The sequence below is a fragment of the Streptopelia decaocto genome, assembly GCF_964273445.1.
Source record: "Streptopelia decaocto genome assembly, chromosome: 1".
NCBI lineage: Eukaryota > Metazoa > Chordata > Aves > Columbiformes > Columbidae > Streptopelia > Streptopelia decaocto.
In genome coordinates, this window is record NC_138663.1 from 48,844,231 (window position 1) to 48,870,558 (window position 26,328).

The 26,328-nt window shown below is 41.8% G+C and overlaps 2 protein-coding genes across 7 annotated transcripts in view; one reads left to right on the forward strand and one right to left on the reverse strand.

The window, feature by feature from the left end:
• Nucleotides 1-921, forward strand: part of CEP290 (centrosomal protein 290) — a 53,594-nt gene extending 52,673 nt beyond the window's left edge. For all 5 annotated transcript variants that reach the window (XM_082072987.1, XM_082072989.1, XM_082072991.1 and 2 more), the window contains one exon: nt 129-921. In XM_082072987.1, coding sequence (XP_081929113.1) covers nt 129-317 — 189 coding nt within the window. In that variant the 3' untranslated portion in view covers nt 318-921. The remainder of the gene's footprint in view (nt 1-128) is intronic.
• RLIG1 (RNA 5'-phosphate and 3'-OH ligase 1) lies at nt 922-20,837 on the reverse strand. Of its 2 annotated transcripts, none has more exons than XM_082073069.1 (7): nt 20,732-20,837; nt 6,292-6,409; nt 5,636-5,731; nt 4,209-4,325; nt 3,595-3,789; nt 2,440-2,609; nt 922-1,879 (listed from the first exon to the last, which is right to left on the reverse strand). In XM_082073069.1, the coding sequence occupies exons 1-7, from the start codon at nt 20,819-20,821 to the stop codon at nt 1,691-1,693; spliced, it is 975 nt and encodes a 324-aa protein (XP_081929195.1). In that variant the 5' UTR covers nt 20,822-20,837; the 3' UTR covers nt 922-1,690. The 2 variants fall into 2 exon arrangements, with proteins under 2 accessions (XP_081929195.1, XP_081929196.1); XM_082073070.1 differs by lacking the exon at nt 20,732-20,837 and adding an exon at nt 8,299-8,463.
• Between the last annotated feature and the right edge of the window lie 5,491 nt (nt 20,838-26,328).

Consider the following 26,328-nt stretch of genomic DNA (forward strand, 5'->3'; position numbering starts at 1 on the left):
GATTTTTGTGTCTCTCGAGAACATGTTCTCATCATTTAGTCTCTTAAGAAAAAGGCAAAAAAAGCTGTTGTTGACGTGTCTTGCCTAAGTTCCGGATAAAGGGTGTACTCCTTCATTCTTTTTAACAGGAAGAAACAAAAAAGCTGAGAAAAGAACTAGAAAACTTCAACCCTTCTTTTTTTGAAGAAATTGAGGATCTCAAATATAACTACAATGAAGAACTAAAAAAAAATATTATCTTAGAAGAGAGATTAAAGCAGCTTTCTGAAGAGTTTGGCATTCAAGGGGATAGTCCAGGCAACGTTTCTGTTGACTAGGCCTGTGTTTAGTATCCTCACTATTGATACAGAAAATAAATGCCAGGGCAGTTACATAATACTGATTTATTTGTCGGTTTTTATCTTGGAATGTAACAAGTCTACTGAAGTTACAATAGTTTGGCACACACCTAAGAATGCAGAATTGGATTAGTCAACAGAGTATGGTCAGTATGTACATACACTAGTCAAAATACAAATGAGTGTAAGCTCTTCCACGTCCTTTGCAATTTGGGTAATCCACAGGTGTCGCGTGAAGCTGAAAACTTGGACTTACCCTAAAAGTTGATAAACTCTTAAAATGTGCTAAGTATACTAAGTTCCAGATCGAGAAGTAGATGAAATTTGTTCTTGCCATCTTGTGCTATGATACGTCCTAACTATGGACTCGGGCTCAGCATGCTGGATGTCTGTTCTTACAGCCCTGGTTATTTTTACCTCAATTTTAGAAAATCCAAGAACAAAGAACTGAAAATAAATTTAGAGTATTTCAGCCAAACTGATGTTATTTTTTGTAGATAAATGATTTTTCATTTTGTACATTTTATATAGCTGGATGTATACTTTTATAGTACAGATAAAATAAAGCCAACTCAAACGATCATGAAGTCTCATGTTTATTTATATGCCATCTTACTTAATATGCCGTTGTTGCAGTTTCCTAATTGAGATGCAGTCTGAAAATGGCTATTATTAAGCCAAGTCACATTTCTCTAATTACTAAGATTCTCCAAAATAAAACTAGTATACTTTGTATTTACTCTTTTTGTCCCAAAATAGTGGAAGCAACTGTAGTATATAGCTTAATTAGGTTTTCAAGTAACAGCATAATACTGCAGCTTACCAGTTAAATAATACAGTGAAAAGTTTACCCCAAAAGAAATCGTTACAACTTGTAAAAAACCCACAAAATTTCAGGGCTAAATCTGGTCCCACCTGAAATACGTCCTTTACTGTTAAGAAACAACTAGAAACAAATCTGAACCCTACATACAACAGTGTCATAATAACTATATAAATATAGGTAAGTCCAACCTATGGAAGTGTTACAGTTGATTGCATTCACTAGCTAAGCTATTAGGACCAGCCAGTGTTAGACAACATACTTCTTACACTTAATTAAAACAGTTTCCAGAATGGGTTCAAAAGTTAACGATTTTTCAGAACTGAAAATAAACATGCTGAAAGCTAAGATCTGTGATCCACATCTCAGATCTCTCGTTACATAAAATCAGTCATTTAGGAAAAAATTAAAATAATATAGTACCAAGGCTGCTGCCAAAGCTAGAAGATTATTTGTAGAGTTCTGTGGTAGACACAAGTAAAAGGAATGCACCACATGTGACAACAATTAACTTAAAAGAGAAAAATCATTACACATCAAACTTGATATCTTTGAGTCTGTCAAATCTTTGACCATCCAAGTTCGAAAAATGGTGAAACAAACTCTTTGGTTCAAAGTCACAGTCATATTTAGTTCTATTGAAAGAAATTACAACAGGCTGAGAACTCAGGTATGTCTCCGCGAGTGGCCAGGGTAAACCAAGATGATGACGATGGAGCTAAAACAGAAATAAGACTAGTTTAGAGCTTTTGAAAGTAGCAGCCCAACAGTTCCCAGCTTCTGGGGTACGGGTATGAGTGCTTTAATTCTGTGATCCTTGGCATTAGGGCACTTATAACCATCAATCAGTTTTCTGAATGAGTAATAACAGAGCACAAAACGCAAACTAGAACTAAGGTGTCCACTACAGCTTTGGAAATACATGCTAATTATCAAAACTCCCATTCTTACTCATAATACTTTTCTATAAGTAAACATTGCAATAAATGAATTTTTAAAATAAAAGAACTAAGCTTTAAAACGTTGAGTCACCCCTATACAGAGAGTCAAGAAAATATTATTTTATGTTCTTAATTACTTCAAGTTATTAGCATAATGTACATAATGAAAAAGTTTCACATTGCCATTGTAGTGATTCACTGGGTTGACTAATTCTACCGTCACCTGATTTGCTACAAGAACATTTCCTACTAAAGAATTTGGAAAACAAATACCTCACAATACTTCATGTATTATGAATTATTATAGTACTTTCCACATTTCAATTTATATACTTACCTTGATTAAACACCCATCATGACAGTGCCACACAATTCCTTCAACTTTACCCTCACTGCAGCCTTCAAACCAAGACAGTAAGTCTTTTTGTTTCAAAGCAGGTGGATTCTTTAATTCAAATGCTCCATGTGGTACAAGAAGGTGTACAGGCTGCTTCTTGCTTCCTAATCCTATGTTAAAACAAACAAAAATCTTCCTGCTAGTTATGTGTGATAACTTAAGATTCTCCTCACTTCTGTTATTACAGCTATCTTAGAAGCACTCTATAACAGTAGACTTCTATTAGATGCTACAACATTGTCCTGCCCTTAGGAGAACATCTAAATATACTTTTAAGTATCAAATGTAATGGTCTCCTCCTCACATAACTTTTTATTTATATAAAATAAACATCACACTGAGATTTATACAGCTGCCTGCTTTGCCCTTGTGGTCACCTCCTCAGTAACCATAAAGGTAATGGCTAAATTCTTCCTCAAAATCTGGCATATTTTCTTGTGAATATGGATTAATACTTAAGCTAGGCTGTTAACAACTGCATTGTGTCTTCAGTAACTGTTCAATATCTTCATCTAAGAATACAGCTATTAGAGTTTTTTGTTGCAGTTCGTTTACATTCTGCAAAAATGCTTAGACCAAGTACTACTATTTTTCCTGTCCATCCTTGCAAGTTCCGCCCTACAGCAAAGCTCAGAAGTTAGAACTCACTTGTGCTCATACCTAATTATTTTTTGTTATAGGCTTTTAAAGAGAGAAGTCACAACCAAAATTTAGGTGAAATTACATTTCCTATAAAAATACTCATACTAATTGATAATTTTAAAATTGCAACTTATTAATAGTAATATGTAAAGCAATTTTTCCAGTCAGAATATTTTTTGAAAGACTAAAGCAAAGCATTTTTATAGTAACTCCTAAAGCACATGCAGGTGGAAAGAGGTTTGATAGAGATAAATAGTCTCATGACAACTCAGTGACAACTGAGGCGAGTATTTTTGCTTGAGTTTTCTTTGAGCCAGCCCTTTCTCCTTTCTAAAAAGGTTACATTGCTACCTTAGAACTTTTTTAAAAAACTTATAGAAAGAAAATTCATAGTTTTCACTCAAAAATTCCACTAAATAAGAAAGTATTTAAGAACAGACCATACAGACTTACCATAAGGATTTGCATTAATATTAGTCCCAATAAGCTCCAATGTTTGTTCTAAAATTTCTGATAATGGCACCGGACTGATTTCCAGAAGCCCTGGGTCAGCATGGTGTTTCAATACCAGTGCTATTTCAGCCTCATAATTTATAACGGATGAATGCCAGCAATACTGCTTACTATTCTTCTCCACAGGCACCCAACCTATGAGAAAACATTGCATTTTACCGAAGTAAACATCTGAAGTTATCACATGCATACTAGAAGTGTACATGCATTAAAAAAAAAAAAAAAGCAAACTCCACAAAACTAAAAACACACAAAAAACCCCCCATAACACAATTAACTACAAGCAGAAAGTAACAAGAAAAACTGTCGTATCTCAGAGAAATGTCAGAGGAATGTAAACGTGACAACTATGCCTTCAGCTGAAGCCTGGAAATCTGTGCAGCAAACTGCAATTATTTTCAATGTGTCACGAGAACAAAACCTTTCTGGATAGTGAATGACATTCCAATTGTTTTCTGAATATGTTAACTACTACTTTTAACTCTGAAACTAATTCTAATTCACTTCAACAATGGATTACCGCCCCCATTTTATCTGTGCTGCATCATAGGTACCTGGCATATGTCCATTTTCATCAGGCAAAGGATTGCCATTAGAGAACTCGATGTCCTTTGCTGGAATCCAGGTATCTGGAACAGGCTTGAAATCCTCTTCAATATTCCAAACAAATTCTAGACATACAAATGTGGTAGGTTTTGGCAAACTGTTAGTCAATTTTACATTTTGATCATCTTCCAATGCAAGTATTAGAATACCATTGATCTAGACCTTGTTTTACAGGTCCCTGTTATTTTTCCTCTTGAGCTTCACAACATTGTTCAGCCAAGCTGGTCTTCTGCCCCACTTGCTTGACTTAAAGCACAGTGGAATGTCCTGCTCCTGTGTTTCTAAAGGGTGATTCTTAAAGACTGGCCAACACTCATGGACTCCGAAGCCCTCAAAAACAGATTCCCAGGATACTCTGCTAAACAGCTCCCTGAATAGCTTAAAGTTTGCTCTCCTCAAGTCCAGGGTAGCAACTCTGCTGTCGTTTTCTCTTGTTACACTGAAAATTTTAAACTCAACCATTCCATGATTACTGCAACCTATACAACCACATCACCCACAAGCCCTTCTCTATTCACAAACAGCAAACCTAAAGGGGCGCCTTTCCTAGTTGGCTCATTGAGTACCTGTGACACGAAGTTATCTCCTAAAAAGTTAAACAATTTCCAAGACCTGCTCATCACAGCAGGATGACACTGTCAGCTGACGACTGGGAAGCTGAAATCTCCTACAAGGACAAGAGCTGGGCAACCAGTAGCAGACTGCAACTACAATATCTCCTTTGTTTTCCACTCTCCTAATCCTCAAGGTAGATGAGGTTCTTAGGGACATGGTTTAGTGACAGTGTTACAATTGGACTCTATGGTCTTGACGGTCTCTTCCAACCAAAATGATTCTGTGATTCTAAACACATCACCACTCACTGTACAGCCTGTACAATGAAACTCTCCCGTACATCCACAGCAACACCTCCACCTCGCCTGCCCTGCCTATGCCTCCTGAAGTGCTGTAGTCATTCATCCCAGCACTCCAATCATGGGGCTCATTCCACCAAGTCTCACTTAGCACCAATGGTATCGTAGTTCTGGGACTAACACTTCCAGTTCATCCTGTTTGTTTCTCATACTGCACACCTTGGCATACAAGCATTTCAGACACGCCCCTGAGCCATTCGTGCTCCTAGGAGCAGCGTCAATGCTCCCACTGCCACTATCACCCTTCAGCAATGTCATGCCAACCCTTGGCTTACCTACTGCAATCTTCTTGGTATCCCCTTCCCACACTGATTCTACCTTAAAGCTCTCATAAATTAAAGGTAAGAGTGACATTTAAAAAGTTGGAGCAGGACCACTGACATTTCCAGTGTTATACTAGATGTGTTTTTCCAACTGGATAACTTACATTCCCAAAAATAAGGAAAGAAATCTTCACTAACCTTTGCAATCTTCCAACGAATACAGGAATCGTTTAAACCTTTTTTCAGCTTGTTTGTTGGGTTTTCGGTCCAGCCTGGCCCATAGATATGGTCGCCCTAGAGTTTCCAGAGGGATAAAACCAGCAGTTTACTGAGGTAACCACACCCTGCAGAGTGCTAAATTCAGCTACATCAAAGGCAAGATAGGAATCCTTATTTGTCACTAGAGAAATTTTATATTCAAAGATATAATTTAAATTCATAAATTAACTACTGTATATAAATCTAAAAATCTATTTGTAGAATAATGCCTAGTTTAACAGTTTTCCTCCCAACGTCCATCCTTTTAATCTTTCCAAAGGATATTAGACACTCTTTATTATATAAACTCTAGTGTGCAAGGATGACTTGCTAATAAGAAATTTTAAAACTGGCGTAGTTCCTTGATTAGCATCTTCACTTAAACCATACTTCATGCATTTTAGAGAGTAAAATCTGTAAAAAATTCATAAACACCTACTATGTTTACAATAACGATTACTTTATGGTCAAGATGTTTAATGACAGTTAAATTCACAACAGCTGTAACCCAATAAATCATACAACAGAAGTGAATGCCAAGTAAAACAAGGCTTCTAGTCAGCACGAGAAATCTGCATATGGATCTTCCTGATTACCTTTATAGGTAGTTACATAACAGCAGGTTCCGTCCACCTTTTCAGTAGGAATTGCATTGTATATATCTGCCTCTAACGCCTTCCCAGTTATAGTTTCAGTTGCCAAAACTTTAAATGGCTGAAAAGAAGACAGGTATTTTAAACCCTCATCATGGCTGTGATACTGCCTTATTCTCACACGGATCCTTGTTCCTTACAGCTGGCCTCTGCAAATCCACTATTATACCTTATAATACTGATTTCTGATCCTATCAAAATACACCATTGTTTCCTCAAGACATGACAGTTTGGCAAATGCTCTAAGACAAAAGAACAAAGCCAATCTATTTGCAAACTCTCTCCCTCTTCTCCATTCTTGATTAGTATTTAGAGATGACTTTGCCTTCCACTTTACACAGTGCTTATAAACAAGAAGGGTTCCAGTCCAACACTACAATGTTTTGAGAGGTGCCTTCCTGTATTACTATGGCAAGAAAAATTCACCATGAGCAGCTGCTCCAAGCTTGCACTTTGGAGATTAAAGTCAACGGCACTATGTTAGTGCAATACACAGACCAGAGGAATGTAAGGTGGCAAAAGCATCCTGGTGTTAAATATTTAGCATCAGTGCTGTCAATTAAACACTTTCCTGATTAGAAAAAGCAAATAAATAAGTGGCCTGGAGATGTGAAATAAATATAAATATCCAGCCACAACTAGTCCAAGATTCCAGGACTATTTCCATAGACTTCTATAACAGTGTCACCACAAACATATAATCAGTTGTGTTTGGATTCAAATATATTCCTGTACAGTCATCACCCCTCTGTCCTCTCTCCCCAGTCAATTTTGACCTTGAAGTTGGTCACTGCCTCTACCTGCTAGCAAATCACAAAACAAGTCCTTCTTTTACAAAAGTCTCAAAACATAACTTGGAAATAATGAGAACATTCTCAATGCTTTCATTAAATTATGTGGCTGTTTCATACCTTGGAAATAAGATTTGTGACCATAACATAGAGTATATATGAGGATCTTATGAAGATTGCATGAAAATTTTCAGCAGAGTAAGAAAACATATCCATTGGTTTTCCCACCACCACCATCCTTTGGCTCTAGAAGTCATAACCCCTTTTACTATGCTTGCTGCACTCTGAAAACCACGAAAAGATAGTGTTTGCCAGTTCCAGATCTAATCCCAAAATTGGTGTTTTCTACAGGAAGGAACAACAATGTAGAGTGGTACACTTACATGACTATTATTGAGATAGTGCTGGTACTCAAAGTTGAACAGTTAACTTACTGATGTTCTGGCAATCATTTCAGCGCTTCCATCCAAAAGTCAAACAACAATGGGAGAAAGTCAACTTTATGGATTCAAGCTCACTGTGCAGCCAACAGACAGCAGTAGGTGCTGCTACTAAAACTGGGAAACACGAGTTGAAGAACTACAGCAGACAGGTGAATGACACCCAGATCTGCCCCAACACTGCCTGTTACATCTTGGGAAGAATTAACTTCGATTGGGCTCCATTACTTTCACCTCACTATGTACTCCATGTCTTATAGCCTTGAATGAATTCTTCCATCATAAGCCAAATGCTCCCAGTGCAGACATGTTGGAGCAGCCTCGTTCCTGCCATGACTGTACCCACACTTAGAAAAAGCAAACTCAACATCAAGGTGAACACCTGGATGCACTTAGCAAGAAAAAGGTGGGACACACCTGAAAGAGCTCCCAAACGCTATTTATTTCTCGCACTTAAGGCGGGGAGACACACACAAATACGGAAACCCCTACCCCCCATTTTGGTCACGCTCTGCAGCCAAACATTCTGCCACTCGCTGTTCCCCCCCCCCGCACCACAGCCGGGCGGGTCTGACACGGCCGGTGCCGCTGCCTGTCCACCCCGCTCCGCCCCGCCGTGCGGCGCCGCTCCCCGCGGCCCAGAGACACCCCCTGGGTCTGGGCCCAAACACGGCCCCGGCCCCGCCGGCCTCCTCCCGGCCCCGTTCCGCCTCGGCCACCTGGCGCTCCCGCTTGGCTGACGGCTCCTCCTTCACCTCGGTCACGAACACACACGGCACCTTCCGCTGCACCGCGCCCCGCCGCCTCATGGCCCCGGCCACCCGAGCCCGCCCGCTCCCAACGCCGGACCAGCGCCGGGCGGAACTGCGGCTGCACCGCCCCGCGCTGCGCCACGGGAAATGGAGTCCGGGACCGCCCGCCCGCCCGCCAGGAGTCCCGCGACGCACCCGAGCGCTGGGGCGGGCGGCGCAGGACAGAACGGGGTGGGCGCTCTCGCCTTGGGGCACCTTCCCAGCAGCCGTCAGCGAGGCGGGGGCATCCCCTCTCGGAGGCGCCCAGTCCGGCCGCGGGCCTGGGGCAGCTCCAGGGCTACAGGCACCGTTCTCTCTCCAGAGCGGCTCCCGCTGTATCGGGGCCCGCCTGTTTTCGGCTCCGGGCTGAGGCAGCGCGCGGTGGCGGTGCCGTTGGTGTCGGTGCCGTTGGTGCCGTTGGCCCGGCAGCCGTTCCTCGGGCTGTTTCCTGCTTGCCCGGGTGCCGCACGCCTGGCTGGGGCAGGGATGCCCGGGCCCCAGGGCCTGGGGAACTCTCTGTGTTGGTTTTGCCCATGTCAGCACAGGGGCCTTCGGCTGGTTCATGGGCTCTGCTGCTCGGGATAAACCTTTGAAGCTGTGGTGGGTTGATCCTGGCTGGACAGCAGGTGCCCACCAAAGCTGCTCTTTCACTCCCCTCTTCAGCTGGGCAGGGGAGAGAAGATAACGATGGGTAAAGATAAGGACAAGGAGAGATCCCTCATCCGTTATTGTCATGGGCAAAACAGACTTGACTCGTGGAAATTTGTTTAATTTATTACCAATCAAATCTGAGTGGAGTAATGAGAAATAAAACATAAATCTTAAACCACCTTCCCAACACCCCTCCTTTCTTTCTGTGCTCAAGTTCACTCCTGGATTTCCTCTACCTCTTCTGTCCGAGCCGCAACAGGGGAAGAGGGAATGGGGGTTATGGTCAGTTCTTCACAGGCTGATGGGCAGTCTGGACCAGCGGTGGGTCCATCTTGTAGCCAGCTGGCACTGGCTCTAGTGGACATGGGGGAAGCTTCTAGCAGCTTCTCACAGATCCTCCCCTGCCACCCCACCTGCTTCAAAAACCTTGGTGTGCAAACCCAATACAGAATTAGTTCTTCCTGAGCTTACCACCTTAAGCTTACCTCAGCCAGACACAGCCATGCAACTACAAAGAGCCCCTGTTTCCACAGTTTTGACAACATTAATGCTTTTTCATACGGCTGCTCGGGCCCACTGACAGTTCAGTATTCATGGTCCACATCTACTAAGCCTCCACAACGAAGAAGATGAACAGGATGACGAAGAGAAAGAGAACTATACAACTGATATCTCGTGCTAAAAATTTAATTCCTAAACATGTTTCTGAAAGAGCATATAGATTTATTCTAGTCAATAATGTACAAATATTTCTCTATATCTATTTTGACAACCGAGCCAAGAAGACATGGAGGTGAATAGAAAACAAGAACGATAGGTAGAGCGGAGAATGGGATGAAGCGAGTGGTTGAAATTACAATAGTCTAAAGTGAAAGAAGATGCACCAATGTTTCAAAAGTGACAAAAATGGAAATTAGAAAAGTATGTTCTGTGCCGCGGCCTGTCCACCCCACTCCACCCCGCCATGCAGCGCCGCTCCCCGTGGCCCGGCGACTCACCCTGGGCCAGGCCAGGGTGGGGCAGGACAGGGGCGGGCGCGGTGGCCTCTCCCCAGCAGCCGTCCCCATGTCCTGGGGTAACAGTTCACCTCAGCATTGCCCAGGACTGAAACTTCATTTCCTCCCATAGGTAATCTCATTCTGAGCCAGCACAGGACATGAATGGGAATAGGGGGGTTAATTTGGGACACAATGGGACGCTGCTCTTTCTGCCTTAGAGCTGGCAGTAGACACCACAGAAGCAAGAAAAAGCAAGTAACCCCAACCATGTCAGCAGTGAACAGCCAACAGTGTACTAGAATAACAGGAGCAGCAAGTGTCCCCATCAAAAGAAAGAGCTACATCAAGAAAAATGTTGGATTTTGCTTAAAAAATAGTCAAAGAATAAGGTTTGTCTTTGCACCATCAAAGGTTTCTTTCTCAAGCCACAGTTGCTACAGCAAGAGGTTGGGTACAATTGAAGCCCTGGCAAATAGGTTTGTTCCATTTTTCATTAAAGAAACACTGGAATGGGAGACTCTGAAATGGTCCCATTTTCTGGGATTTGCACCAAAGCAATGGAGATGAAGGAAGATGTTCAAGCTGGACATGTCTCCTGGCGCCATGATGACATCAGGAGCTGGAGGAGCAGTTGGAACTTTCAGAACGTAACATTCTATACTGGCTGGCAACTGCCTTGTCCGTTTGGCCAGGCTGCACAAGGGACCAGCTCCTTCGTGCGAGCACCTTTTGCTGCGAATTGGCATGCTAAAAATGTCCGCAACAGGGAATGCCAGCCATTTCCACTGTTCCCCCTGCACACAGGTAAGTGCTGTAGATCTTAGAGTGCTTTGGATCCTTGATTTCTTGATACAGCCGTGTTGACAGGGAGGTCTGTTACGTAAGTGTAGAAGCTGATAGGTCACTGTGTCTGGGTCATGGCCACATCTGTAGATGAAATATCTGATTTTTGGACGTGGCGAGAAGAGGCAATGATCTTTTGAACCATGGACAATTTTTTGTTTTGCATCCATGTCAGCAATGGGGATTTAGGCATTAATGTCTTGGAGATGGGCTTTGGCTCCAGACCCAGCGAGTCTCAGGGGATGGCCCAGTTGAAGTGACTGCAGTCCAAACGTGCCTTGTTTTGGAGATGCTGCTCTTAGGCCGAGATGTTAACATCTCGATCTGGGTGAAATTTCCTTTAAAATATCACATAGACATTTCACATCACATTTCAATTTCATTAAGAATTGAAATGCATAACCAGACACGATCCTAAAATCTGTACTCTTTAATAAGACAGAGATATAGAAAAACAATTTTACGTAGCGCTAACAAGAGTGACTCTCACGAAAGCGCTATCTCTGCAATATTATGTGGACTTTTTAGCTGGTGAAATTTTGACCAATAGAGGGTCAAATAATTATCAAATAATTAACAAGTCCATTAAGTCCATGTAGATATGCTCTTTATTGTTTTGGATGTGACTGGGTTTTTTTGTTGTTTTGGTTTGGTTTTGTTTGTTTTGTTGTTTGTTTGTTTGTTTGGCGGGGGGGGGAGACGGTTTTTTTCTTTTCTCCATTAGGCTTTTGTTTGTCATCTCTACAAGCAGCTGGGAGATGGTGTGAGCTGTATTAATGACAGTAGTCTCAGAACATCAACTCCCAAACTTATTCAGTTTTTGCTGAGAATCTTTCTGGGTTGGGTTTCCCACTGCTTATTTCCCATGGACCCGTGTACATTTAGTAAGAGAGTCTAATGTAAGATTTGCACTTGTACAGCCAGTTTCATTTGGGATTGACCTGATTATCCCATTCTGGGGGAAAGGAAACTCAGCCGCATGTCAGTTAAGTAACTAACAGATTCTTTTTCTTGCCAGCATCTCCTGAAAGGTCTGCAGTACAGAATATGGTCCCACAAAATCGTGGTCATATGTTAGCCGCAGTAGACAGTGTACTGCTCCATTTAGTCCTTTTTTATTGTTCTGTTTACAATATATGATAACTCTTTTTCTCCTGCAGCAGAAGAAGTACAGCCACATTGCCTGTTTCTGGGAAAAACAACCCTCAGGCTGTGTGAGGATCAATTGTGCGTTCCACCATAGCAAACCCAGAAATATAAATGGACTTTTTCTGCCACCTAGTAACAGTGAGTAAAAATAGTTTCTCTGCTGTTTGTCCATTAGCATAAGCAAATACACGAGAATGTCCCTGCAATGCTCAGTAATCACTATGAAGGTCCAAAATGTACCATGGTAAATCAATCGGGTAGGATCTGCTACCCCAGCAAGTTCAAGGCAAAGAAATTAATTGTATTGGCATTTGAACAGGGTTGCCATATGAATTTTTAACTGTCATGTTACGGATGTTTCTCCCAGTCCCATGAAAGGGGTTAGCAAGAGCTATGGAGTATAAATATTGCAGTAATAGTTTGCAAGGCTGTACAATATCTGAAAATCAGATTATTTATAGAAAATTTTAAAAACCCCACCATTACAAGATGTGGGGTTTTTTTCTCATTCCTTTCTAAGAGGAGCTGTTGGCTTCCAGGAGTCCTGTTAGACAGATGGAACCTGGAGCAGGGAAAGTGTCCAGGGCAGGGAACCAAGACAGGTGTCAGAAATCAGGCAGAAGCTGGAGTCAGCGTGACTTTTCATAGGTGCATGAGCAAGGGGACTAAACCAGAGCTGTTCGCGTCCTATCTGGGCATGTTGAGCCACCCAACCCCAGAGGAGCAAGGCAAGAACTTGCGTGCTGTTTCGTGAGTGCCCAAAATGCACATCTTCCTCTTATTTCTTTAGAACTGGAAACCATGTCCAACTTCAGTATTTTTAATACAATGGACAGAATCCTGATTTTGTCTCTAGGTGCAGATTGGTCAGCTGGTACAATGTCAATAATCCCACAGTTTTTCATTATTTTTATTTCAGGCAGATTTATTTCCCGGCTCTCAGAAAATGCTATCCCAGTTCTGAAAGTGTTTTCTGAAAACATTATAGGCAGCTCTAGATTCCTAAGGAAAAGAATGCCTTTTCTGATTTTCTTCCGTTATAAGTGTAAATTAGTTTCATGAACTAGATTTTTTTTTCCTCTCAAAAATGTACATTTTATACTTCATAAAGAGATTGTGTTTCTGAAAATTTGGATAGAAAAAAATGTCGGCAAGCTAAAAATGGGTAATCCAGTGCTTAGCATTGCTAAATTCACCAAAGGTAGGTGCCATGTGGAGTGCTACAGGTCTGCCTGTTATTCAGCATATTAAAAATATGTTCACAGCTGGGGTCCAAAACTCATGTCCTCATTTCAGCACAGGTACAACTACTTATATGTTTCCCTATGTTGTACATATCCTGAAACACATTGGAAGAAAGAAGGATACTGACTGAAATTAGCGTATCCACAGGCTGGAAGACATATCCAGCCTTCTCTACACATCATCAAATGATCAAAATGTTCCTCTTTTCACAAGGCTTTATTCCTCATCTGTTCTGTCAGGGGACTTACAAGCCGTGTTTTTTCATGTTTTCTGTTGGTACAAGATGCTCTTTTGCCAAGCCTAGCAAAATAGACTTACCATAAGGCGGAACGTGCCTATGTAATGATGCCTTCCATATGATGAAGATTTCAAAATACCTGCTTGTCTGAACCTGGATTTGATATTTTAGTTCCTCCTAATAAGGAAATATTATGTTCTCTTCTGCAGATGTGCCATTGCTACAGAGTGGCCAAGAAAGGACTGTGCATCCAGCCCATCATCAAGAATCACTCCGAAATCAAGAGCATATTTTCCTACCAGTTCATGCTCCACTGATTATAAGCCTCAAGAAAGAAGAGGAAGATGAAGAGGACCAAGAAGAGATAGAGAACTGTAAACAGATTATTTTTTCTTTTACAAAGAAGTAGAATAGGGTCTTTCTCTACACTTCACAACTGATTTGTTATAATTACCACTACCTGTTTAGAAAATAGTTGTAGACAAGTTTTCAAAATACTCTCCAGCTAATCCCCAATATCTTGGAACCAGTAGTCACCAGATGTGAGGCATCGTTCTGACTCCTGTGAAATACCTATCTGTATATTTCAATAGCAGTATCATCCACATACCCCCTTTTCATTAAATAGAGTTTAAAATGTGATCCACAAATTCAGGTGGCCATCAAATACTTTTCAAACCTTCTCTAAATTTGGGGACACAATTCACTAGATGAACTGAAGGTCTATGCATATGTAGAAATATTTGCTTTGGTTTTGTATTTTTTAAATGTAGTTAAACCACTGACTGTATCTCACTTAGATGACATTCCTGACGGTATTTGATTATTAAGACTTGTTGAAGGTCTTTATCTATTAGACACCTAGTAATCTTTTAAAACTATTTCCTACAGATGTTTCCAACTGGGTGCCTAAGACTGCTGCAGAAATTGAAGAGGAAAGAGCCATAAAGGAAATATGCTATAAAACTGGTACATATGAAATCAGTCACTCTTTCCTAAAGACCAATGATGCGAATATACTAAGCCTTGGGTTTATTTTCCCTCTTGCACTGTGTTTAGGAGAGTATTACAGGATCCAGTCCCCTCAGGAACACCAATCAGCACAAACTGTGTCTTCACTTCGGGAAAAGGAGAAATTACACTCGGAAGCTACCAAGCGAGACTTGCAGAAAGGTGAGGACTTGCCATCTTCTTGGACAATATGTACTGCTTTTAGGATTACAGTTACAGGGAGATACTATTAGATACCTTAGCCCTCCTCCCCTCTTTTTTAATTTAGTGACAATAAAAGACAGCATTTCACAAAGAACAGTAAAATACTTTATTAATCCTTCCCCAGATGTTTATACATACATAATGTCACACGCGTGGTGACTACGTGTGTCAAATGTACATGGAAAAGGTAGAAACGGGCTGTAAACCCCATGTGTACTTCCTGGAAATATACAACTATTCCATAAATGTAGTCAGATAAGATTCATAAATATAATTCATGGAAAGTGACAAACTAAAAAAGGAACAGAAAATTTATAGCTGGTTCTTTCCTTTGGAGCCATAGTTTGTCTTTAAGCTGTGTTTTAGAAATTGTATTGGAATCCATGGGAATTCTGGTTTAGTTACTGTAGACAGGAACCAAACGTCTAAGAAAGACAAAGACTATAAAAGGAGAGGTAAAAGGAAATTGCACTCATCCCTATCTCACAGAGGCGGGAGGAAGAGAATGGCAGTGCCATTCCCTGTGCTTACACACAAGCAGCTCACACGTTCTTTCTGTTGCCTTTCCAGGTGATGGTAGTAGAATCCCCAGAACATTTACTAATACAAAAAGAGAAGGAGAGATTTCAGGAAGGAGAATACCAGCCGAGCGTATTCCCAGAAGAGATCGTCGATCCTTTGACAATGGAGGTAAATATACTTCAGCTTCTCATTGATTCACATCTTGTCTTGTGGTAAATAAAATAACTGAATATGCATGCCTTAAACTACAGTAGAACACCCTTGGCTACCAGGTACATTGACAGTGGAGGCGAATCTATTCTAGGAACATTGAATCTCCCGCCATTCTTTGGTATTTCTGCAACGCTGTTTGTCACCATGTCAGCAATGCCTGTTCAGCTGTTAAGACTCTGTGTGGGCCCGTGCTGTGAATGGTATCACTGAAGCACCTGAGGATTCAAGTAATCCTTTTGTAAGCTGAAGTTATTTTTTATGCCACATTGTTTTAGTTGTTCAGTTTGCAGGACAACCTGTAGCTGCACTGATACAACTGAGAGAGAGGCAAAACATCCCTCATGTGCAAGGGGTGAGAAATAAGCACCGGCAGAGAGGGACATATTAAGGGTTATGGTTTTGTTGCTGAGTTCTCTTGTAACGACAGGCAGCTCGGGCTCAGAAGTTGTCACCCTGTGCTTTGGAGTCTGAATCCTTTGGGTTCCCACGTAGATGTTACACTTTGACTTTGGAAGAGGGTTTGTTCCCCCTGTGACACACACAAACATTACATACAGCTTTTCACTCTCAGTTCTTATGAATGTCTATGTGGATTAAAGGCAGTGTTTGTCATTTTTAACCGTAAACCCTAATACAGTATTCATGAACGTGTTCTAATTCCTCATGAGAAGTGTTCTGAGTGAGAACCACTCAAAGCACTTGTACGAGTTCAAAGTGCTGTTGGTCTTTGTCTTTGGAGTCAACTTTGGAGTTTTCTTTTGTCACAATTTCCTGTGTCAAAGGAAATACAGCCACTTTTGCAAACCACAGTGTGCTGGTAAATAAGCAACACTCCAAAGAAATAAGTAAGAATAAATGGATTTCTTAGGAGCCAAGAAATTCACCTAACACAGTCCCAGGAAAAGGTATTTTGAGAAAACAGTTGGCTTATTCAGTTGCATTTACTAAACTGTTGGATGTCAAGCACTACTTACATGATTTCTGTTCTTAGGGTCAAATATGGGCAATCCACATTTGGACAGGACTCTCCACAAAGAACATTGTTTTCATCTTGTCTTCCATCCTCCAGGCTCCTGCCAAATGTCACGTTTTGAATAACCGCACAGCATTTTTAAGTTTGCTTTTTCACTTCTAGGATTTCACACTTCAGACCCCAAAGGAAAACAAACTTACCAATCAAGGGGTCAGAGGAAGGATGATGAAACTGCTTCTTATGTTCCTCGTGGGAGAGCAGCTGGAAGAAAGACTTATTGTGATTCTTCAGAACCTCGAAGATCAGCATATGTTTTCTACCGCAGTGTCAATGTCAAACAAGAACCAAAGTTCAATGGATCTATGGGTGGGTTTGATTGTAATAGATTCGTGATTATTTTTAATATTGACTATTATTTTACATCTTGGGTAAACAATGACTTTCGTCTTATTCAAAGTTCTGATATTGATTGAAATGTAGTGTCAATCTCTGTGTTTTTTACTAGTATTACGTTTTCACATTTTTTATGTTGGACAGTAGACTGAACTCATTCTCGTTCCATTCATTCGCGGTGATATTTCAATTCATTTTATTTACACCTTTGAAATATGCTACTGTCCTCTTCAGAGGACGTCCTATGTCGTAACATTGACAAGAGGCTCCAGGTGGGATTCAGAGTCCTCTATCTTTCTTTTTGGCAAAGTTTCTCAGATGTAACCATAATTTTATACCTTACACTTTACTTCTAACTTGCTAATCCAGCTTCTCACAATCTCGTACATCAGTTGGGTTTTATTTGTCCTTCTCCTTTCCTTTCCCACTGTTACTCTGGATAATTCTGTTGTTTTCACCTGTCACTTCATGTAGAAATGCAGTAGTAAATAATTTGAACAGTAAAAAGTTAAGAAAGTGATTTCATCTTGCCAGTTTCAATCATCTCTCTTAGGCTCGGTTGGATCTCCATCTTGAGGTGACTCCCTATCTTCATTTCCAGGAAAAAGAACCACCCTCTGACAGAGTAACCTCTGCCTTAACATGAATACAGTTAAATGAATACCAACGTCCCTGCTTCATCTCGGGATAAAAAGTGTTTGGTTCGGTTTGTTGTTTTTGGTTGGTTGGTTTCTGTTTTCGACCTAAACAGAAAAATATGGTAATGCTTACATGTTGTGTATAAACTGAAAATTGTAAATTTATTTTGCAATTAATAGCTTGAAGTAATGGAATTTAGATGGAATTCACATTGAATAAGAGAATAATGATTTTAACCAAATTTCACAGAAAATAGTCATTAGGCAGCTTACTCTGATGCAGTCACCTGCTCAGCACAAAAACATCCCACTGCCTTATATCTAGTGTTTGCACCAGCAGGGATGAAAGAGGAGATTGGATTATGGATTTGTTGAATTGAAAAGCAATTGGTTCCTTTGGGGAGATTTTCAACACAGGAAACTTTGTTCAAGTCGCGGGTGTCCGTGGCAGAATCGCCTCATTTGGAAGATCCCATGAGCCTGAAGAAATGCTGCAAGATTACACATGATCTATAAAGTACTGAAGAGAAAGTCTGTATTTAACACTGGCTTGTATTTCAGAAATGATGTATGATGCACATGATGCTTTCATTGATCCTTCAACTGACGTAATGTTTAATTCATATATCACATGAGTCTTTCCTGAAACTGTAGCTGAACTTAAGAAACAATGTTTATGTTTCTTCTACAGACAAATACACTTCAGGATCTTACAATGCACCAACTTGTAGGAAAGGAAATCCACATGCGAAAATGCTCCCTAAATTTGAAACAACCGTTCAGGTAACTGATAGACATTTTTACCATTAATTCTTTTTCACAAAAGCAACAGGCCTCTCCCCACCTAGAAAACATAAAATTGCTCTTAAAGCTTTTGCAGCCAAAACCCACAAGGTTCTAAGCAATGTTGAGTCATCTGAAAGAGCAGGGAAGAGTTCCGCTTGTTTGCAAACAGGTAATTTGGACTAACCCGTGATGTTTAATGTTTTACAATATTATTGATAGGAAAGCCAAATATGTACCTGCCTTCAAAGTGAGGAGCTACAACAAGTGGGTTTTGGCTCGTAGCGCTGGACAAAGCACAGCACAGACCATAGGAGTGTGATCTGTTTGTCTGTGTGAATGCTCGGGAAGTGTCTGTAACAGCTGAACCACGATCAGCCGAGGTCCAAATTCATAAAAGAACTCGGGCTACAAAACATTCCCCAGATGCCCTAAGGACCATGAATACATTCTACAGCTGTCTTGAAAGCAGAGATTACAACCGCTATCTCATATGTTTCTGAAAGAGCATACAGATTTATTCTAGTCAATAATGTACAAATATTTCTGTCTATCTATTCTGACAACAGAGCCAAGAATTGAACAGGAAACAAGAAGCATACGTTAAACGGAGAACTGGATGAAAGGAGTACCACAAATTTTTATTTACAGAGATGAAAAAAACTCTGTGCAGACCCTTCCCCCAATTTATTTAACAAATTTTAATGTATAACAGAAGGTTTAATGGATATATATGTTAAGTAATAAATTGTTTTTGGTTTTACTGTAAAGCTTTGATACTGTCTATCACAGCTTTCTCCTGGACAAGATGTCCAGCACACAGCTGGATAATCACACAATGCAGTGAGTGGCTGACAGGCCAGGCTCAGAGGGTTCTAGTAAATGGGGTCATGTTGGATTGGACACCAGTCACTAGTGGGTTCCACAAGCATCCGTCTTAGGGCCAGCGCTCTTCAATGTCTTCATAAATGACTTGGACACAGGACTTGAGGGAATCCGAAGTTTGCTGCTTACACAAAATTGGGAGGAACTTTTGACACTGTCAAGGGCAGAGAGGCCCTGCAGAGGGATCTGGACAAACTGAAGAACTGGGCAAGCACCAACCACATGAGCTTTAACAACTGCAAGATTTTGCACCTGGGACGCAGCAGTCCTGGCTGTACATAAAGACTGGGGCATGAGATAATGGAGAGGGATCTGGGGGTTCTGGTCAATGCCATGTTGAACATGAGCCAGCAGTGTGTCCTGGCAGCCAAGGCCAACCGTGTCCAGGGGTGCATCAAGCACAGCATTGCCAGCTGGGCCAGGGAGGTGATTGTTCCGCTCTGCTGTGCACTGGTGCAGCCTCACCTGGAGCACTGGGTGCAATTCTGGGAGCCACAGGATAAAAAGGATATAAAGTTATTGGGGGGTGTCCAGAAGAGGTTGGTGAAGGGTTTGTAGAAGAAGCTGAAGGAGAAGGAGCTAAAGTCACTAGGTTTGTTCAGCCTGGAGAAGACTAAGAGGAGACCTCATCATGGTCTACAGCTTCCTCACAAGGGGAGGAGGAAGGGCAGGCGCTGATATCTCTGGTGACCAATGACAGAACCCGAGGGAAAGGCAGGAAAATGTCCCAGGGGACGTTTAGGTTGGACATCAGGAAAAGGTTCTTCACCCAGAGGGTGGTGGAGCACTGGAACAGGCTCCCCAGGGAGGTGTCACAGCCCCAGGCCTGACAGTGTTCAACCAGAGACTGAACAACACCCTCAGGCACATGGTGTGATCTGTGGGGTTGTCACAGGCAGGGGCAGGAGTTGGACTAATGATCCTTGTGGGTCACTTCCAACTCAGGCCAGTCAGTGGTTCTCTGGTTCTATTAAACTGGGAAACAAAGGCTGGAGCTCCAAGTGCCTGCTACATCTTGGCAAGAATTAACTTTGACTGGGCTCCTTTATTGTCATCTGCCTACGTACTCCACATCTTACAGGCTCTAATAAATTCTTCCGTCAGAAACCTGATATTCCTTTGTGAGAAAAAAAAAAAAAAAAAAAAAGGAAAAAAAGAAAAAAGAAAACCTAAAGAAGAAAAAACGTAAAGAAGAGAAAAATCTCATTTTGTCTCCGCAGGACTCACAGGTGGGCCCGGCAAAACGGCTGCACACAGGTTCCCAGTGCAGCCTCGTTCCATGACTGTACCCGCACTCAGACAAAGCAAACTCAACACCAGGGTAAACACCTGCATGCACTTGGCAGGAAAAGGGACAGACCTGAAATGGCTCCCAAACGATCTCTCTCTCCCGCATATAAGGCGGAGAGCCTCAGGGAAACCCGTACCAAGTATTTCCGTCAACCTCTGCAGCCAAACCTCCCGCCACTCGCTGTCCCTCTCCCCGCAGCCGGGTCGGGCGGGTCTGACACGGCCGGTGCCGCTGCCTGCCCACCCCGCTCCGCCCCGCCGTGCGGCGCCGCTCCCCGCGGCCCAGAGACACCCCTGGGGGTCGGCCCCGTTCCGCCTCGGCCACCTGGCGCTCCCGCTTGGCCGACGGCTCCTCCTTCACCTCGGTCACGAACACACACGGCACCTTCCGCTGCACCGCGCCCCGCCGCCTCATGGCCCCGGCCACCCGAGCCCGCCCGCTCCCAACGCCGGACCAGCGCCGGGCAGAACTGCGGCTGCACCGCCCCGCGCTGCGCCACGGGAAATGGAGTCCGGGACCGCCCGCCCGCCAGGAGCCCCGCGACGCACCCGAGCGCTGGGGAGGGCGGCACAGGACAGGACAGGACAGGACAGGACAGGACAGGACAGGACAGGACAGGACAGGGCGGGCGCGGTGGCCTCTCCCCAGCAGCCGTCCCCATGTCCTGGGGTAACAGTTCACCTCAGCATTGCCCAGGACTGAAACTTCATTTCCTCCCATAGGTATTTTTGTTTCTGAGCCAGCCCAGGGCATGAATGAGACTAGGGGGGTTAATTTGGGACACAATGGGACGCTGCTCTTTCTGCTTTAGAGCTGGCAGTAGACACCACAGAAGCAAGAAAAAGCAAGTAACCCCAACCGTGTCAGCAGTGAACAGCCAACAGTGTACTAGAATAACAGGAGCAGCAAGTGTCCCCATCAAAAGAAAGAGCTACAGGAAGAAAAATGTTGGACTTTGCTTAAAAAATAGTCAAAGAATAAGGTTTGTCTTTGCACTATCAAAGGTTTGTTTCTCAGGCTGCAGTTGCTACAGCAAGAGGATGGGTATAATTGAAGCCCCGGCAAATAGGTTTGTTCCATTTTTCATTAAAGAAACACTGGAATGGGAGACTCTGAAATGGTCCCATTTTCTGGGATTTGCACTGAAGCAATGGAGATGAAGGAAGATGTTCAAGCTGGACATGTCTCCTGGCGCCATGATGTTGACATCAGGAGCTGGAATAGCAGTTGGAACTTTCAAAACGTAACATTCTATACTGGCTGGCAACTGCCTTGTCCGTTTGGCCAGGCTGCAGAAGGCACCAACTCCTTCGTGCAGGTGCCTTTTGCAGCCTCTTGGCGTGCTAAAAATGACCACAGCTGGGAACGCCAGCCATTTCCACTGTTCCCCCTGCACACAGGTAAGTGCTGTAGATCTTAGAGTGCTTTGGATCCTTGATTTCTTGATACAGCCGTGTTGACAGGGAGGTCTGTTACGTAAGTGTAGAAGCTGATAGGTCACTGTGTCTGGGTCATGGCCACATCTGTAGAGGAAAAATCTGATTTTTGTACGTGTTGAGAAGAGCCAATGATCTTCTGAACCATGGACAATTTTTTGTTTTGCATCCATGTCAGCAATGGGGATTTAGGTGTTAATGTCTTGGAGATGGGCTTTGGCTCCAGACCCAGAGCGAATCTCAGGGGACGGCCCAGTTGAACTGACTACAGTCCAAATGTGGCGTGTTTGGAGATGCCGCTCTTAGACCCAGCTGTTAATGTCTGGATCTGGGTGAAACTTTGATTCAAATATTCAAACACATTTAAGCGTGACTTCAGTTTTCTTTAAAACATCACACAGAAACTCATTAAGAAGTGAATTGCATAATCAGAAACGATCCTAAAATCTGTACTCTTTAATAAGACAGAGATATAGAAAAATAATTTGAAGTAGCACTAACAAGAGTGACTCTCATGAAAACGCTATCTCTACAATATTGTATGGACTTTTTAGCTGGTGATATTTTGCTCAATAGAGAGAGCAGCACTGTCCACGTATGTGTGAGTAAAGTAGCAATAATTACACAAATAATTAAACAAGTCCATGTAGACTTTTGGGGTTTTTTTTTGCGTTAGGATTTTGTTTGTCATCTATGAAAACAGCTGGGAGGTGGTGTGAACAGTACAATGACAATAGTCTCAGAACATCACCTCCCAAACATTTAGTTCTTCAGGGTTTTTTTGGGGCATCTTTCCTAACTCAGGATAACTTTAGAGTTATCTGGAGTTAAGTAATTAACATATTCTTTTTCTTCCCAGCATCTCCTGAAAGGTCTGCAGTACAGCTATTAGGCGGCTTTACTCCTGTTCTCCTCTAGGAACAGTTTTGCATCATGAAAGCTCCATCAACCTAACTCATGGTAACTTCAGAGTGTTCTGGAGCTTAAGATGACTTTCAAGATAACTTCAAGTGTTCTAAAATATGAGAATATAGTCCCACAAAATCTTGGTCATATGTTCACAGCAGTAGACAGTGTACTGTTCCATTTAGTGTATTTTTATTGTTTTGTTTACAATATATGACAACTCTTTTTCTCCTGCAGTGGAAGAAGTACAGCCACATTGCCTGTTTCTGGGAAAAACAACCCTCAGGCTGTGTGAGGATCAATTGTGCGTTCCATCATAGCAAACCTAGAAGTATAAATGGACTTTTTCTGCCACCTAGTAACAGTGAGTAAAAATACTTTCTCTACTATTTGTTCATTAGAGTAAATACATACACAAGAAGGTCCCTGCAGTGTTCAGTAATCACTATGAACATTCTAAATGTACCATGGCAAATCAACGGGGTAGGATCTGCTACCGCAGTGAGTTCAAGTTAAAGAAATTAATTGTATTGGCATTTGAACAGGGTTACCATATGAATTTTTTAGCTGTCATGTTACAGATCTTCCTCACTATAAGTTGCAGGAAAGATGATAAGAGCAAGTCAGCATGACTTGTCATAGGTGCATGAGCAAGGGGACTAAACCAGAGCTGTTCGCGTCCTATCTGGGCGTGTTGAGCCACCCAACCCCAGAGGAGCAAGGCAAGAACTTGCGTGCTGTTTCGTGAGTGCCCAAAATGCACATCTTCCTCTTATTTCTTTAGAACTGGAAACCATGTCCAACTTCAGTATTTTTAATACAATGGACAGAATCCTGATTTTGTCTCTAGGTGCAGATTGGTCAGCTGGTACAATGTCAATAATCCCACAGTTTTTCATTATTTTTATTTCAGGCAGATTTATTTCCCGGCTCTCAGAAAATGCTATCCTAGTTCTGAAAGTGTTTTCTGAAAACATTATAGGCAGCTATAGATTCCTAAGGAAAAGAATGCCTTTTCTGATTTTCTTCCGTTGTAAGTGTAAATTAGTTTCATGAACTAGATATTTTTTCTCAAAAACGTACATTTTCTACTTCGTAAAGAGATTGTGTTTCTGAAAATTTGGATAGAAAAAAATGTCTGCAAGCTAATAATGGGTAATCCGGTGCTTAGCATTGCTAAATTCACCAAAGGCAGGTGCCATGGGGAGTGCTACAGGTCTGCCTGTTATTCAGCATATTAAAAATATGTTCACAGCTGGGGTCCAAAACTCATGTCCTCATTTCAGCACAGGTACAACTACTTGCGTGTTTCCCTATGTTATAAATATCCTGAAACACATTGGAAGAAAGAAGGATACTGACTGAAATTAGCGTATCCACAGGCTGGAAGACATATCCAGCCTTCTCTACACATCATCAAATGATCAAAATGTTCCTCTTTTCACAAGGCTTTATTCCTCATCTGTTCTGTCAGAGGACTTACAAGCCGTGTTTTTTCATGTTTTCTGTTGGTACAAGATGCCCTTTTGCCAAGCCTGGCAAAATAGTTTTACCATAATGCGGAACGTGCCTATGTAATGATGCCATCCATATGATAAAGATTTCAAAGCTATACCTGCTGGTCTGAACCTGGATTTGATATTTTAGTTCCTCCTAATAAGGAAATATTATGTTCTCTTCTGCAGATGTGCCATTGCTACAGAGTGGCCAAGAAAGGACTGTGCATCCAGCCCATCATCAAGAATCACTCCGAAATCAAGAGCATATTTTCCTACCAGTTCATGCTCCACTGATTATAAGCCTCAAGAAAGAAGAGGAAGATGAAGAGGACCAAGAAGAGATAGAGAACTGTAAACAGATTATTTTTTCTTTTACAAAGAAGTAGAATAGGGTCTTTCTCTACACTTCACAACTGATTTGTTATAATTACCACTACCTGTTTAGAAAATAGTTGTAGACAAGTTTTCAAAATACTCTCCAGCTAATCCCCAATATCTTGGAACCAGTAGTCACCAGATGTGAGGCATCGTTCTGACTCCTGTGAAATACCTATCTGTATATTTCAATAGCAGTATCATCCACATACCCCCTTTTCATTAAATAGAGTTTAAAATGTGATCCACAAATTCAGGTGGCCATCCAATACTTTTCAAACCTTCTCTAAATTTTGGGACACAATTCACTAGATGAACTGAAGGTCTATGCATATGTAGAAATATTTGCTTTGGTTTTGTATTTTTTAAATGTAGTTAAACCACTGACTGTATCTCACTTAGATGACATTCCTGACGGTATTTGATTATTAAGACTTGTTGAAGGTCTTTATCTATTAGACACCTAGTAATCTTTTAAAACTATTTCCTACAGATGTTTCCAACTGGGTGCCTAAGACTGCTGCAGAAATTGAAGAGGAAAGAGCCATAAAGGAAATATGCTATAAAACTGGTAAATATGAAATCAGTCACTCTTTCCTAAAGACCAATGATGCCAATATACTAAGCCTTGGGTTTATTTTCCCTCTTGCACTGTGTTTAGGAGAGTATTACAGGATCCAGTCCCCTCAGGAACACCAATCAGCACAAACTGTGTCTTCACTTCGGGAAAAGGAGAAATTACACTCGGAATCTACCAAGTGAGACTTGCAGAAAGGTGAGGACTTGCCATCTCCTTGGACAATACGTACCGCTTTTAGGATTACAGTTACAGGGAGAAACTATTAGAAACCTTGGCCCTCCTCCCCTCTTTTTTAATTTAGTGACAATAAAAGACAGCATTTCACAAAAAACAGTAAAATACTTTATTAATCCTTCCCCAGATGTTTATACATACATAACGTCACACGCGTGGTGACTACCTGTATCAAATGTACATGGAAAAGGTAGAAACGGGCTGTAAACCCCATGTGTACTTCCTGGAAATATACAACTATTCCATAAATGTAGTCAGTTAAGATTCATATATATAATTCATGGAAAGTGACAAATTAAAGAAGGAACAGAAAATTTATAGCTGGTTCTTTCCTTCGGCGCCATAGTTTGTCTTTAAGCTGTGTTTTAGAAATTGTATTAGAGACCGTGGGAATTCTGCTTCAGTTACTGTAGACAGGAACCAAACGTCTAAGAAAGACAAAGACTATAAAAGGAGAGGTAAAAGGAAATTGCACTCATCACTATCTCACAGAGGCGGGAGGAAGAGAATGGCAGAGCCATTCCCTGTGCTTACACACAAGCAGCTCACACGTTCTTTCTGTTGCCTTTCCAGGTGATGGTAGTAGAATCCCCAGAACATTTATTAATACAAAAAGAGAAGGAGAGATTTCAGGAAGGAGAATACCAGCCGAGCGTATTCCCAGAAGAGATCGTCGATCCTTTGACAATGGAGGTAAATATACTTCAGCTTCAGCTTCTCATTGATTCACATCTTGTCTTGTGGTAAATAAAATAACTGAATATGCATGCCTTAAACTACAGTAGAACACCCTTGGCTACCAGGTACATTGACAGTGGCGGCGAATCTATTCTAGGAACATTGAATCTCCCGCCATTCATTGGTATTTCTGCAACGCTGTTTGTCACCATG